This window comes from Ursus arctos, unplaced genomic scaffold, assembly GCF_023065955.2.
Source record: "Ursus arctos isolate Adak ecotype North America unplaced genomic scaffold, UrsArc2.0 scaffold_7, whole genome shotgun sequence".
NCBI lineage: Eukaryota > Metazoa > Chordata > Mammalia > Carnivora > Ursidae > Ursus > Ursus arctos.
In genome coordinates, this window is record NW_026623089.1 from 18951456 (window position 1) to 18968048 (window position 16593).

The 16593-nt window shown below is 36.0% G+C and overlaps 1 protein-coding gene across 3 annotated transcripts in view; it reads right to left on the reverse strand.

Moving 5' to 3' along the window:
- SMC3 (structural maintenance of chromosomes 3) overlaps nucleotides 1-16593 on the reverse strand; it is a 39589-nt gene that overhangs the window by 8995 nt on the left and 14001 nt on the right. For all 3 annotated transcript variants that reach the window (XM_026494091.4, XM_048219122.2, XM_057308570.1), the window contains 11 exons: nucleotides 16249-16366; nucleotides 14586-14761; nucleotides 13900-13980; nucleotides 13510-13674; nucleotides 12868-12989; nucleotides 9050-9263; nucleotides 6471-6574; nucleotides 5851-5950; nucleotides 5269-5429; nucleotides 4779-4920; nucleotides 2442-2592 (listed from right to left, as the gene is read on the reverse strand). In XM_026494091.4, coding sequence (XP_026349876.1) covers nucleotides 2442-2592; nucleotides 4779-4920; nucleotides 5269-5429; nucleotides 5851-5950; nucleotides 6471-6574; nucleotides 9050-9263; nucleotides 12868-12989; nucleotides 13510-13674; nucleotides 13900-13980; nucleotides 14586-14761; nucleotides 16249-16366 — 1534 coding nt within the window. The remainder of the gene's footprint in view (nucleotides 1-2441; nucleotides 2593-4778; nucleotides 4921-5268; nucleotides 5430-5850; nucleotides 5951-6470; nucleotides 6575-9049; nucleotides 9264-12867; nucleotides 12990-13509; nucleotides 13675-13899; nucleotides 13981-14585; nucleotides 14762-16248; nucleotides 16367-16593) is intronic.

Consider the following 16593-nt stretch of genomic DNA (forward strand, 5'->3'; position numbering starts at 1 on the left):
TGAACCTGAACATCTGCCAGAAAAGGAAGTGCTAAAGACCAATGGGGACAGGTCAATAGGACATAGGACTTGGGAGTCTGGAATTCCACTGGCCACAAGTGGGAAAATGTAAACATCAAAGGTAATAATAATGGCAAGTCTTGAGAAGTTGAATGCTTTTAAAAGCATAGAGATAGGGGGTGTCTGGGTGGCTCAGTTGGTTAAGCATCCGCCTTTTTTTTTTTTTTTCAAAGATTTTATTTATTTGACAGAGAGACAGCAAGAGAGGGAACACAAGCAGGGAGAGTGGGAGAGGAAGAAGCAGGCTCCCAGCGGAGCAGGGAGCCCGACGCGGGGCTCAATCCCAGAACCCTGGGATCACGTCCTGAGCGGAAGGCAGACGCTTAACGACTGAGCCACCCAGGCGCCCGACTTGCATCCGACTCTTGATTTCAGCTCAGGTCATGATCTCAGGGTGGTAAGATTGAGCCCCATGTCAGGCTCTGCACTAAGTATGGAACTTGCTTGAGAGCCCACACCTGCTAGCTCTTTCTCTCTTAAAAAAAAAAAAAAAAGAAAAGAAAACACAGGAGCCTTAACAGAATTTAAGAATCACCATTTGGAAACCCCCAGTGTATTGAGTCAAACCACTGGTAAGAAAGTTGTTGGGGTGGGATGCCTGGGTGGCTCAGATGGTTAAGTGGCTGTCTTCAGTTCAGGTCATGATCTCCAGGTCCTGGGATCTAACCCCACATGTCCGGCTCCTGGCTCAGCGGGGAGTCTGCTTCTCCCTCTCCCTTTCCCCCTTTCCCCTGCTCATGCTCTGTCTCAAATGAATAAATAAAATCTTAAAAAAAAAAAAAAAAAAGCTGTAGGGGAACCTGATATTCATGTTATCTTAAAGCACAGTCCCACATACCATTATTAATTATGAAGAGGAAAGGGCACCTTTACAACTGAGAGATTGTTACTGGTCAAACTCAGCATTACTAACAGTGGGACACATTGTGTAACACAATAAGAAGTTCATGCCAAGAATGTTTAAACCAAATCTAAAGATGAGGAAGCAGTAAGACAAATCCAGAAAATGGGACATTCTATGAGAAAGTCAATTTCCTGAGGGTGGGAAGGAACAGGAGCTGTCCTATATTGAAAGAATCCAAAGAGAGGACATTGCATGCATCCTTGATTGGATCCTGGATAGAAAAATATTTTGGGGGGCGCCTGGGTGGCTCAGTCGTTAAGCGTCTGCCTTCGGCTCAGGGCGTGATCCCGGGCGTTATGGGATCGAGCCCCACATCAGGCTCCTCCACTGGAAGCCTGCTTCTTCCTCTCCCACTCCCCCTGCCTGTGTTCCCTCTCTCACTGGCTGTCTCTCTGTCAAATAAATAAATAAAATTAAAAAAAAAAAAAAAAAAAAAAAGAGGCCCTCATTTCTGCTGTCCCATCCCAACCCTGTCCTGATCTTTAAAAAAAAAAGAAAAAAGAAAAATATTTTGGGACAATTGGTAAAATTTTAATGTAGATACTTTTTAGATGATGATATTATTGGGTTATGTTAAATTTCTTAGGTGTAACAATGATACCTGGGGTTATTAAGGAGAGTGACCATACTCTTATGAGATATACATACTTAACTTTTAGAAATAAAGTATCATAACTTTTATAACTTATTCTCAGAGGTAGTTCAAAACAACAAAAAAATCTACAGAGATAAAGCTGGGGGGGGGGGCATGTTACCTCCTCTCATCAATAAATTATAAAGAAAAGGAAAAAATTTTTAAATGAGGGCATGTGAACTTATATACTCGAGGTTCCTAACCTAGACTCCATGGATAAAGTTCAGGATATCCATGACTTAGGTAGGAAAAATAATTTACATCTTTATTTTTATCTTAGCTTCAAAATGAAATTTAGCAATTCCTTCTGTTATAACAAATAAGAACCACAGTGGTATTATCAGTACTTGTAACTCTGTTACCAAGAGAAATAGCAGCTATTTTCGATCAGATTATACTCGTTGCAAATCTCAAAATATTGTTTTCATGTATCAGTACTTCAAAAGATACATTTATTAGATCCACTGCTAAATCTTGTTTTTTAATACCTTCAAGAATTACTATGTCATATTTGAAAAAATATTGTGATTACCATGTCAATATGACTGGTTTCTTTTGTGATCCAAAGTATTTATTTTACACACTTAAAAACATTTTAAGAAAGGGCTCACAGGCTATACCAAAGAGCCAAAGGAGTCCACAGTGCAAAAAACGTTAAGAATCCCTACTATAGACCAAATGATTATACTTAAGAAACATCAACTAAATATAAAGTGTGGATTCTGTCTGGACTCAAACAAACCAACTATTCAAAAAAGACAATAAACTGGACGTGAATTTTGAAACATTCTTAAAACTAAAATGGAATTTATTTGTTCAAAGCTAAGAATTACTATTACAAACCTTCCAGGGTAATGCAGTCCATAGTGAAAGCACGGGCTAGCTGGGTTGAAACTTCCATGCTACGACAAATAAGTGTTTTCCCAAACACGTGTTTGAAAGCTTTGTCAAATCTGGGATTGTACCTCAATTTACTTATCATAGGAATCGCATCCTAAAAATGAATATTTTGTCAGCAAAGAGATCACAACACAGTTAATTAAAACATATTAACAGAATTATGAATTACATCCTTATGAAATACAAATAAACACAAATGCCTTCATATTTCAAAACTACTGTTTTTTTTTAATCTGAAGAAATTAGAAAAATCACTACTGAAATATCCTGGAAATTATGTAATCATCTAAGTTTTCAAGAGCAGATCAAAATGACAAAGAGTATAGTGGCTCTGGAGTCAGACAGCTCAAGCTCAAATCCTAGTTCTGACACTCATCAGATGTACACTCTGGACAAGCTGCTTAACTTCTCCATTTAACAGTTACTTAATCCATAAAACTGTGATTAACAGTACTTTCCTGATAAAGTTGTTAAGACTAGACAAATTAATGATATGTGAAACACAGAATAGCATCTGTCACACAGAAGGGCTCAATAGGGGTGCCTGGGGCTCAGTCAGGTGAGCGTCTGACTTTTGATTTGGGATCAGGTCATGATCTCAGGGTTGTGAGATCAAGCCCCATGTCAGGCTCCATGCTAAGCATGGAGCCTGCTTAAGATTCTCTCTCTCCCTCCCCCTCTCATTTCCCCCACCTCCCGGCTGGCTTGCATATGCGCTCTTTAAAAAAAAAAAAAAGCTAAATAAATGTAACTAATGGTATTTCTTCAAAATGTTTTCATTTTATTATATATGTCTTAGATAATCAAGAAAATATTTTTTCATATAAAATTTTCCCTTTTTATGTTCTTATAAACTGTTAGGAAATATTTTTCTAATTTTCAAATTAGGAAACATAACCTACATACAGAAAAATGCAACAAATATTGTTAAGCTTAAATCAATAATTATAAAGAGAACACCAATGTAACTACCATGGAGGACAAGAAATAAAACACTGCTGACCCTAAGAAGTGTGCCTCTTTTCTAATCACATAGTGTTGGAGGTGACCACTATCATAACTTTTGTGATAACCATTACCTTGCATGTCTTTCTAATTCTATCATCTAAATTTAGTTTTATGTGTTTATTCATTTTTAAGATTTTATTTATTTATTTTTGGGGGGGTTGGTAAGGGGCAGAGGGAGGACAGAGAGAATCTCAATCAGACTCCCCATGAGTGTGGAGCCCGATGTGGGGCTTGGTCCCAGGACTATGAGGATCATGACCTGAGCTGAAATCAAAAGCAGGATGCCTGATCGACTGAGCCACCCAGGTGCCCCTGTTTATGTGTTTAAAGGGAATCACACTACATGCAATCTTGAGTCTTGCTTCATTCACAGTATCACACTTGTGATCACATTTGTGATTAAATATTTCCTCCCCCAGAACTATCAAGGATAATTTATAGATTTAAAAGAAGAAAAAGCTGGATGCTTTAAGGTAGAGCTTTAAAGATTCTCCCTGTTTCAGAGGCACCTGGGTAGCTCGGTTAAGCATATGAATTCAGCTCAGGTCATGATCCAGGGGTCCTGGGATCAAGCCCCATGTGGGGTTCCCTGCTCAGTGGCGGATCTGCTTCTCCTACTCCCTCTGCCCCTCCTCCCTCTTGTGCTAATAAATAAATAAAACCTTAAAAAAAAAAAAAGATTCTCACTGTACCACTTAAACTATTATCATAGAGTTTCAGCTTTAACCTTAGACTAGGATAAGTAAAATAGTTGCTAATACCATCAACATTATGAAACCAAATACCTCAAAGCAATTACATTTTTCTCAAGAACACTGTCTGAGGAATATTTTTAATTCATTTAAATGTATACCAACAAGTAACAAAAGCAACATTGTTTTCAGGGACTATCAGCTTGCTAGACATTTTTATCAAATTTATAAACCATTTTAAAAGTATATTCAAAAAACTTAAAAAATATTCACTTCAAATGACAGTTCCTCAGGGATTTCTTCTCCTTAATTTTGTCACCCGGGGATAATCTCTCAAAGTATCCTGTACTTATGTATTTTAACACTTTACACATTTGCAATGATTTGCTTCATGTGTTGGCTGTGACCTGTCTCCCTTCCAATCCCTTCCTAGTAGTGACTATGCTGTAAGGGAAGAAAAGCATGTTTATCTCACAGACCAGTGAATCCTAACGCACAGTGCCTGTGCACTAGCATGTGCTAACCACAATAAGAAATAACTTATTGAAAAAAAGATACATCTTCACACACACCAACTCACATTGGTTTCAGGATAGGCAGTATCCCTGACATCTAACTTGTTAAGAGGCAGAAAAGTGACCTCTCCAGGAAGATTCATTTTATTAAACTCCATCAAAATCTTTGTGCTGACTTCATCCGAATCAACAATATGATAAAATAACCTGCATGTAAACAAAACAAGACACATCTTTATTGCTAGACCTTAAAGTGCTATAAACATTTAAGCAAACAATTCACTTTTTTTCTATGCAACCCATTTGTACTGGGGTAGGGTGGGAGGGAAACTACTTAGAAAATTCCAATGGGGGGAGGGAGAGGAAACCCCAAAAGAGAGAGTTCTAGCTTCTAAAATTAGGAATACTTAACACGTACATCTTTAAAAAATTAAGTAAGCAACTAGGATAAAAGAAGGTAATGGGAGATACAGTGTACTAAAATTCCAAAAAGCTGCTTCTTATTCTTATTCCTTCTTTCCTTTATAAATTCAAAATATCAAACAAAAACTTCACCTGTTGCCAGCAGTGACTTCCACGCATGTGTAGAAAGCAGGCTCACATTCGAAGTTATTCATCACGATGCCGTGATAGCCATTTTGAACATGCTGGTTTATTCCTTTCCTACGAAAGTGGTCCAGTACTTTGTTTATGCTGTCTATTCCATTTAAAATAGCCTGTTAAATTGTCAGAGGTGAAAAATATTAAAATAGTATTTCCAGTGGCGCTCCTGCTGGTAAGAAACAAACCCTTTACTCTATATATTAAAAAATAGTTCAGAGATTAAAATAAAAACCCTCCCCAACACCACATCACCCCCTTGAAAAATGCCAACTACACAAACACTTTATATTATGGGTTCTGTTCCGACACTAACATTAAAAATGGGACTCTTCATCTAAAAATCCAAAGTGCTATCATTAATGAATGGGTCATAGTAAGGCTGCTTAAACAAGACCCATCATTTCAAATTTATAAGACAAGTGATTTGCACTCTTATTTGTCACCTGGAACCAAGGATTTACAGCTAGAAAACTTACAAATTCTTATGTAATGATTGGCTCAATGTAAACTGAAGTAATGAAAGAACCTGCTCACCTTTCCTGTTGCTGCTCTAAGAAGCTGCTGTTTCTTTTCAAGATCTTCTCTTTTAGCAGCAAGTGCTTGCTGTTCTGCATTCTCCTCTCTCCACAAGTAACTAATCAATAAAAATAAGACTGTCTTTAATTTTAAAAGCATTAAGAAGATGCACCAACAGTATATAATTTAGGGAAAATACTTAAAAAACATCAAACTTGAATACTTCATTTGTAACTTTTTCTTTAAAAATTTTTAAAAACATTTTATTTATTTGAGAGAGAGAGAGAGATGGGCGGGGGGAACACAAGTGCACAAGTAGAAGGGAGAGGGTGAGGGAGAAGACCTCCCTGCTGAGCAGGAAGCCCGACTCAGGGCATGATCCCAGGACACTGGGATTATGACCTGAGCCTAAGGCAGATGTTTAACCAACCGAGCCACCCAGGCGGCCCAAGATTTTTTTTAAGTAATCTCTACACCCAAAGTGGGGCTTGAACTCACAACCCCAAGATCAAGAATTGCATATGCTCCACCAACTGAGCCAGCCAGGTATCCCTAGCTCATTTATAACTTAAAGACATTTAACAGCCAGTAATTAGTGTTACTCAAAAAAATTAAGGCATATTTTAGTCTATACTAACTTTCTTTCACTTTGTAATTCGTCTTTCTTATTTTTGACTTCGTAGTATTTTCTGTCCAGTTCTTCTACTCGAGCTTTGACTTCATTAAGATCCTGATCCAGTTTCTATAGAAATAAAAATAATTTAAACTTAAAATCCAATTTCATGCAAACTAATCCATAGTGAGAGCAAGATCAATAGTTACTAGGGGATAACAGGGGAAGAAGGAAGGGGAAACACCTTGGGGTGATGAACAGGCTTGTTAACTGTGGTGATGACTGTGGTGATGATTTCACAGATACATTCATATGTCAAAACTTATCAAATGATACATTTTAAACACATGCAATTTATTTTATGTCAATTGAACCTTAATGAAGCTGTTAAAAATCCAGTTCTAACTTTTTAAAAATGCCTTTAGGCAAAGAGCACATCAAGAGAAAACATAACCATAAAATACTCTCAAAAATTATGCTAAAATAGAATTTGCTAATGATCTAAACCTTTCTACTAGAATTTTAGAAGAAAAACATACATTCACAAATGCTCAAAATACTGCAGTCAATAGTTTTCACACCACTCCCTCCACACACATATGATTGAGAATTATACTAAGAAGCAAAGGTCATTCTACATAATTCAATCAGCACTATAAAATCATCTCTATCCAGTATAGAGGACAGACTTCACCAGTGGAAGGTGTAGCTGAAATACTGCAAAATATAATGAAGTTCAAGCTTGAGAAAGAATGAATAAAAACTCCACTGAAAAATCTTGGCTCATCACCAGGCTGTTTCAAAAGGAGCATTTGCTGAGGTTGTTTCAATGAACTCATGACATACACATTTTCTTTCTTTCATTCAGGAAAGGGCATGTAGCCATCACAGCTGAAACAATATTAATTAATTTCCAAATAACTACCTACCTGGATCAACCTGTGTTTTCCATTCCCTCCATAAAATATGCTGACTAAAGCATACTGGACTCTAGAGGCTAGGAGGCTACTGTCTATTACTCCTGGTCACTTTTCTACCAGTTATTTATGATTACAGAGCCCGCTGGGTTTGCTCCCCACTATGTTTTCGTTTTTTGTTTATGCTGTGATTAAATATTAAACAGAACATGAAGGCAAAGAAAAGAGCTGTTTCTTTAAAAACTTGTTTTCATTTTGGATACACTCAAAGGTGACTCACTAAAAACTGAATTAAATGGGAATATCAACTCTAAAAGATCAGGGAGAAATGACCTAATATATAAATGCATATATTAATATGTAATATGCACTTTATAACAAAATACAGTAATTCAAAATGCTAAATCACGAAGTTAAAGACTAGGAAACTGATCCAGATTATGAAAGACAACAGAAATACGACAACTAAATGCAATACATGATCCTAGATTGAATCCTGAAATCTGTTCTCATCCAGCTTTAAGGAGAACTATATTTACACGTATGGCTCATAACTAAAAGTCTCCTGAGAACTCCCAACCGCTACTCATACTCAAACATCTTGGGCTCTACATGAAAAGACTGGTATGTACTCTGGTAGGAGCTGTTGATAATGGGGGAGGCTATGCATTTGTGGGGGGAGGAGGTATATGGGAAACCTCTGTACCTTACCTTCCTCCCAATTTTGGTGTGAACCCAAAACTACTCTAAAAAAAGGGTCTTAAAAAAAGATTGGTACATGAGCATACATTTATCTTTTTAAGCAAAATACTTAGGATATATATAAATATATGTATGCTTACATATCTATAAGTAATACAAATATCACATATAAAATTTAAATATATACACATACATATATGAAGATTTTATTCATTTAGTAACTTTTTTGATATAAACCAATAACCAACTGGTGCAGATCTCATGAGGTAAGAGGGTTCCTCTGTGTAGGTACGTATATAACTTTCTCACCCTACACTTGTCCTACACACTCCCTTCTCATCACTTCTATCATCCTCCAATCACCTATATAGAGCCAAACATAACACTTAACAAAGCATTTTTCCCCCCTTCTCATTTTAAATAACGTGAGATCTTTCTTATTCTGGAAATGATTTTACCTTCTATTTCAATTTTTAAGAAAATGCTACTAAACATGCATAGTAGGTAATGTTTTATTCATTTAGAAAATCTTATAAAATCACCACTGCCTTAACCAATAAAAAATATATTTTGGAGTAAGTTATTAAATCAACGGAGAATTGTGAAAGACTATAAAAATGGAAAAAAATTTAAATTACTTACTCTAAAGTTACATTTTAGACTTGTTTATCATGTTAAAATTAAGGGTAGTTCAGGAACATTATATCAATTCATAAAAATATATCTTAAAATATACTCAATCTGACACGAACACTCGCAGATATGGAAAAAATCTTCCTTGAAAAGGAAAACTACCAGATAAATATTAATGTATATGTACAAATATTATGTATATAAATATTAAATTGTGCTGGTCTTTTCTAAATAAGTACCTGTTTTGTATATTTTAAGAGTAGCAATTTAACTGCTCAAAAATAAAAAATAAATAGGTAAAATGTACATGTCTTCCAAAAGATTTTCACAAAGCAGCTATAGAAGTTCTTACATTATACTGCTCTAGGTTTTTCTCCTTATTTGCCTCAGTGTCCTCCAAATCCTTATGGATAGCAGCAATCTGTCTTTTCTTGTCATTAATAGCCTGATCTAAAGACTTGAGTTCTTTTTTAATCCACTTATCCCTTTCTTCTTTTGATGTAAACTGGCTTCCTCGGCCCTGCTTTGCATAAAGATCTGTTCTTTCCTGGGTAGCTTGGGCCAATCTATACAAAACAGAAGAAAAGAATGGATTAAAAAGGAGACAAGAAAATAAGCAAGTTTAACTGCAACTGATATGTCAAGAGCACACAGACAATAACCATTTTAAAAATTCCATTAAAAAAAAATATAAAAAGCAACTGGTATCTAATAGAGCTCCCTGGACTAGTACTACGTAAATTTCATTTTGAAAAAATCAGTTAAAGTCATGTGAAACAGCCCATATCCTAAGGATTTTAGGCAGACAATGTTTTTACTCCAGGTCTGGGTTAGTAAAGCTAGAGACAGTTCTAATATCCTATATCTAAAGAATTTTCAAACTATATAACTATATAAATGTTTCTAATTCTTTACAATAAAAGACACTATATCAAGGTTAAAAGGCAGGAGAAAGACAAAGAAAATATTTACAATATATAAAATACTAGAATAAATACAGATTACAGACAACCCTATCAAACAATAAGAAAAAAAATCAGAAAAAAGGGGTAAAGGAAATCACTAAATCAAATACTGGTGGCATAAAAACATAATAATGCACTAAACCATGAAATCAGCAAAGCTGGCATGTTCAATCTACAGAGAGTTAGTAAAATGTTTAGATGCTAAAAGAGCAATGAAAAAAGGAAATAGGATGAAACAGAGTAAGATGTCATATGGGTAAAAAACAAAAACAAAAAAATCCCCAAAAACCACCATCCATGTTTTAAAAAGCCCAATGACATCTAGGCAAGTTATTTATCTTAGGCAAGTTATTTAAGCTCCCAGAGCCTCAAATCTGTTGAACTTACAGTGAGGATAATGTGAATCTCTTAGGGCTTCTGAGTGAAAAAAATTTACGTGATATGTATACAATAACACTTGGCCCACAGTAGCTTTACTTTGAAATTGGATTTAACTTTTGCCCTTTCTTCTTAACTTGTAACTATTTAGCTTTCACAGAGGAGCTATGTAGAAAGGTAGAAGTGTTGGTGAAAAACTCATTCTATGAGGCCAATATTACATTGATCCCCAAACCAGGCAAAGACCCCATCAAAAAGGAGAATTACAGACCGATTTCCCTAATGAATATGGACGCCAAAATCCTCAACAAGATACTTGCTAATAGAATCCAACAGTACATTAAAAGGATTATCCATCACGATCAAGTGGGATTCATACCTGGGATGCAAGCATGGTTCAATATTCGCAAATCAATCAGCGTGATACATCATATCAACAAGAAAAGACTCAGGAACCATATGATCCTCTCAATCGATGCCGAAAAAGCATTTGACAAAATACAGCATCCTTTCCTGATTAAAACCCTTCAGAGTGTAGGAATAGAAGGTACATTTCTCAATCTCATAAAAGCCATCTATGAAAAGCCTACTGCAAATATTATTCTCAATGGGGAAAAGCTGGAAGCCTTTCCCTTAAGATCAGGAACTCGACAAGGATGCCCACTCTCGCCACTATTATTCAACATAGTACTAGAAGTCCTTGCAACAGCAATCAGACGACAAAAAGGGATCAAAGGTATTCAAATTGGCAAAGAAGAAGTCAAAATGTCTCTCTTTGCAGATGACATGATACTCTATATAGAAAACCCAAAAGAAGCCACTCCCAAACTATTAGAAGTTATAGAGCAATTCAGTAACGTGGCAGGATACAAAATAAATGCTCAGAAATCAGTTGCATTTCTATACACGAATAACGAGACCGAAGAAAGAGAAATTAGGGAATCCATCCCATTTACAATAGCACCAAAAACCATACGTTACCTTGGAATTAACTTAACCAGAGACGTAAAGGACCTATATTCTAGAAACTATAAATCACTCTTGAAAGACATTGAGGAAGACATAAAAAGATGGAAAGATATTCCATGCTCATGGATCGGAAGAATTAACATAGTTAAAATGTCCATGCTACCCAGAGCAATCTACACTTTCAATGCTATCCCGATCAAAATACCAAGGACATTTTTCAAAGAACTGGAACAAACAGTCCTTAAATTTGTATGGAAACAGAAAAGGCCCCGAATCTCCAAGGAACTGTTGAAAAGGAAAAACAAAGCTGGGGGCATCACAATGCCGGATTTCGAGCTGTACTACAAAGCTGTGATCACAAAGACAGCATGGTACTGGCACAAAAATAGACACATAGACCAGTGGAACAGAATAGAGAGCCCAGAAATGGACCCTCGGCTCTTTGGGCAACTAATATTTGATAAAGCAGGAAAAAACATCCGGTGGGAAAAAGACAGTCTCTTCAATAAATGGTGCTGGGAAAATTGGACAGCTACATGCAAGAGAATGAAACTTGACCACTATCTCACACCATACACAAAAATAAACTCCAAATGGATGAAAGACCTCAATGTGAGACAGGAATCCATCAAAATTCTAGAGGAGAACATAGGCAGCAACCTCTACGACATCGGCCAAAGCAACCTTTTTCATGACACATCCCCAAAGGCAAGAGAAACAAAAGATAAAATGAATTTATGGGACTTCATCAAGATTAAAAGTTTCTGCACATCCAAGGAAACAGTCAGAAAAACTAAGAGGCAGCCCACGGAATGGGAGAATATATTTGCAAATGACACTACAGATAAAGGACTGGTATCCAAGATCTACAAAGAACTTCTCAAACTCAGTACACGAGAAACAAATAAACAAATCAAAAAATGGGCAGAAGATATGAACAGACACTTTTCCAATGAAGACATACAAATGGCTAACAGACACATGAAAAAATGTTCAAAATCATTAGCCATCAAGGAAATTCAAATCAAAACCACACTGAGATACCACCTTACGCCAGTTAGAATGGCAAAAATAGACAAGGCAAGAAACAACAATTGTTGGAGAGGATGTGGAGAAAGGGGATCCCTCCTACATTGTTGGTGGGAATGCAAGTTGGTACAGCCACTCTGGAAAACAGTGTGGAGGTCCCTTAAAAAGTTAAAAATTGAGCTACCCTATGATCCAGCCATTGCACTACTGGGTATTTACCCCAAAGATACAGACGTAGTGAAGAGAAGGGCCATATGCACCCCAATGTTCATAGCAGCAATGTCCACAATAGCTAAATCGTGGAAGGAGCCGAGATGCCCTTCAACAGATGACTGGATTAAGAAGTTGTGGTCCATATATACAATGGAATATTACTCAGCTATCAGAAAGAACGAGTTCTCAACATTTGCTACAACATGGACAGCACTGGAGGAGATAATGCTAAGTGAAATAAGTCAAGCAGAGAAAGACAACTATCATATGATTTCTCTCATCTATGGAACATAAGAACTAGGATGATCGGTAGGGGAAGAAAGGGATAAAGAAAGGGGGGGTAATCAGAAGGGGGAATGAAACATGAGAGACTATGGACTATGAGAAACAAACTGAGGACTTCAGAGGGGAGGGGGGTGGGGGAATGGGTAGGCCGGTGATGGGTAGTAAGGAGGGCGCGTATTGCATGGTGCACTGGGTGTTATACACAACTAATGAATAATCGAGCCTTACATCGGAAACCGGGGATGTACTGTATGGTGACTAACATAATATAATAAAAAATCATTAAAAAAAAAAAAAAAAAAAAAAAGTGTTGGTGAAAGAAATCGCAGACCTAGCAATTCCTCGCTCTTCTTTTTCTTTCACGCTGTTGAATTTGGGTTCTGTTTCTGCCAGTTCTTTCTGCTTTTCTTCTATTTTTTCAAGCAGCTTCTGCCTCTCTTTTAATAAGCGTTTCTGTAAATAAAGCAGGGTAAGTAAAAATGCAACCTGAAAAATTTCTGCTTTAAGTTTAGCATATTTTCTCATGAAAAAAATTCATGGGAAAACTCATCCTGCAACACAAAACTAATTTTTATTTTATTTATTTTTTTTTTTAAAGATTTTATTTATTATTTATTTGACAGAGACAGAGACAGCCAGCGAGAGAGGGAACACAAGCAGGGGGAGTGGGAGAGGAAGAAGCAGGCTCATAGCGGAGGAGCCTGATGTGGGGCTCGATCCCACAACGCCGGGATCACGCCCTGAGCCGAAGGCAGACGCTCAACCGCTGTGCCACCCAGGCGCCCCACAAAACTAATTTTTAAATAAAAGAAACAAGGAGACAGTATGAGTTGCTACTTGAGTAGAGATTATTTTAATGTGCCAGATCTTTTACAAAAATTTAAGCATGCACCCCCATCACAGAAAGGATGGTCTTCTGCAATTCCTACTCAACTGAACATTCACATCTTTCATTTTTAGCATTTTAACTTACCCTTTGTTCACTATTGCCTGCCAATTCATCTTGTAAATCCTTGGCTTTAAGCTCCAATTTAGTCCTCTGCTTAATCTGCTCTTGTCTTTCAGCGCTGAGCTGCTCCTTTTCTTCTTTCATAGCTGAAATTTTTGTTTTCAGTTCTCTTACTTGGCGCTCAATATCCTAGTCAAAAAGTATGAAACAGAAATGAGTCAGACAATTAGAAGTGTAACAGCAGTTTTTACACCATTAGTTCTGTCCCTTTTTCCTTCATTTACACTTTCAGTACTATTCCGTCTTTCCAATACTCAACCCCAATGACAGCCAGGTGAAGTTACCATTCCATAATTCTGGTACAAAAGGATTTACTGTGGTCAAAAAATATCCAAGCCTAGTTTATAATCTTACCTCCATCTTATCTCTTGCATCCTGCTGGGCATCTCTTAATTGTCTGGATTTTTCTCCACTAGTCTCTCGCTTAGCAGAAAGCTGGAAGGAACAAAAAGCTGTAATTTCTAATTCATTTTGTATTTACTTAACACTTCATAACTGTAGTAAAATTGTAAAATATCTGCTAAAAAATCATTCACTTGAAGAGGTTTTTTTTTGTTTGTTTTGTTTTGTTTTAATTTTTAGTGGTTTTAAGTAGAAAGCTCCTTCAGTTAAGTATTACAGAAAACAAATTTTTGGACAAAAAGTCAGCAATACTAATTACAAAATACATTTTAAAAAGCCAAGAAAAAAATTCATGATGCTTTTTTTTTTTTTTTAATACATAAACTCCACCCCCAATGTGGGGCTTTCCAGACCCCCTTCACGAGGCTTTTAAAGGTGGCGTCCCTCATTTTGGTTTGCCTTGCACCACCACCTGATTACATTTCAGATAAAACTATAGCAAGGACCATACAGGTCTAGGCATTTTCCTTGGAATAAACTGAAAGAACAAATTTACTGACCAACGATTTCATTAAGAGGTTTAAAAATTTTTTTTAAGTTTCTATTTAAAAAATCAATGAGAAGTATAAATATAGAATGAGCTTAACATATTCATTAAAATAAAATCACTCTGAATTTAAGTAACAAAATTCTTTTACCTCATCAAGTTTAGCACGAGTCTCATTAAGTTCCTGGTTGTAAATGGTATATTCCAGGGCTCTTCTCATTTTATCCCACTTTTGATACTGAGCTAGTTCTTCCTTTTCTTCCTCTAAGGTATGTAATCTCTCTTCAATATATTTTAGTAACTCATTGATTTTTTCCCGTTTGCCCTCTTAAAAAGAAATGAGAGGGGTGAAGGAGTTGAATAAAAGTTTTATGTAAATAGTATCTATTCTCAACTATAACATGAGTTAAAATTAATCTTAAGAACTACAGCATTATAGGATAGCATGTGGTAACCAAATCTAAGATACTAAAATGACAAATGCTTTGTTATGAAAAGCACCAGAGAACAAAGTTACACATGGTGACACTTTTTATTATTTTAGTTGATATACAATGTTATATCAGTTTCAGGTACACAATATAGTGATTCTGTAATTCGTTACATTACACAATGCTCACTGTGCTAAGTGTAGTTACCATCTGTCACCACACAATGTCATTAGACTATCATGGCCTATATTCTCTCCTGTACTTTTCATCTCCGTGACTTACTTTGTAACTGAAAGTCTTTCCTTTTAATCCTTTTTACCTATTTCACCCATCTTCCCCTTGCACCACCACCCTGGCAACTACTAGTTTGTTCTCTGTTTTTATGAATCTATTTTGTTTGCTAGGTTTTTTTAGATTCCAAATATTAGTGAAATGATGTATTTGCCTTTCTCTATCTTATTTCATCAGTATAACACCCTCTAGGTTCATCCATGTTGTCACAAATGGCAGGGTCTCATTTTTTGAAAAGTGGGTGAGTAATATTCCATCGTATACATACACCACATATTCTTTATCCATTCATCTACTGATGGACACTTAGGTTGCTTCTACCTCTTGGCTACTGTTAAGTAATGCTGTAATGAACATACAGGTGCACATATCTTTTTGAACCAGTGTTCACTAGTTCTTATAATATTACATGTGCTAAGGGCCTCAGTTTAAACTTCCTTTAAAGGCAACTATGTCTTCCCACAATATTAAAAAGAAAAAACAAAACCCTAGTAATATCATTGGTGTCACTGACTTTCAACTTTTATCATAATAGCATTATCTATAATTGCCATATATTGAACATCCACTATACCTTCCAATTGTGGTGCTACTCTGCTCCTCTACTCACCACCATAAACTATGAAAAAGAATTTTACAAAAGTCACAGTGTCAGTTAATTATCAGTCAGATTTTGAACTCAAGAATGTCTGATTCTAAGAGATGACAGAACACAGCACGTGAAAAGCAAAGTAGGGTTTCCATAATAGATGTACTAAGGAAGATTCAAAGTTTTCCATTTACTTGCTCCTAAACAACTTAAAACCTAATGCCAGCTGATACAGCAATTTTTTTTGAGGATTGCCTCCAAATCTGTTACCTTCACTAACGACAGTGGAGACACAAAATAGTTGAACTATAAAGGCATTATTATCGAACAGCAATTCTTTAAAGAAATTATTTGAAATCTCAAAATTTAAAATGTCACAAACTAATTTTCTTTCTCTTCAGTACATAGGCAAATTTTCAAACAGTATAGAAAACAGAATCCCTTTCAACTATAACACAATGAAAAAGTAATTCATAAAATAAGGCAGAATCACATTTCTTTACCTGTTTCTTTCATTAAAGATATGCTTTCTTCTTTTCGTTCATCGTATACTCTAGTTCCAGCTACTTCTCTTAACAGCTTTAGTCTCTGAGAATCTGGTGCTGTAGCCATCTGGTTGATCTACAAATTTTAGAAAAATAATTATTACATAACTACAGACTGCTCTTTAAGAACTCTACCTTGAAAAAGTATTCGTATGCTAAGGTTTGAATATCACTTCAAGAAGGTAATTTGTGCAGTGCATATAACTACGCACCCATATGTCCTTTATTTAAATGAAATTTATCAAATGAAAATCCAAACAGAATTGATATATTCATAAATCTAATTTATGAATAAAACTATAA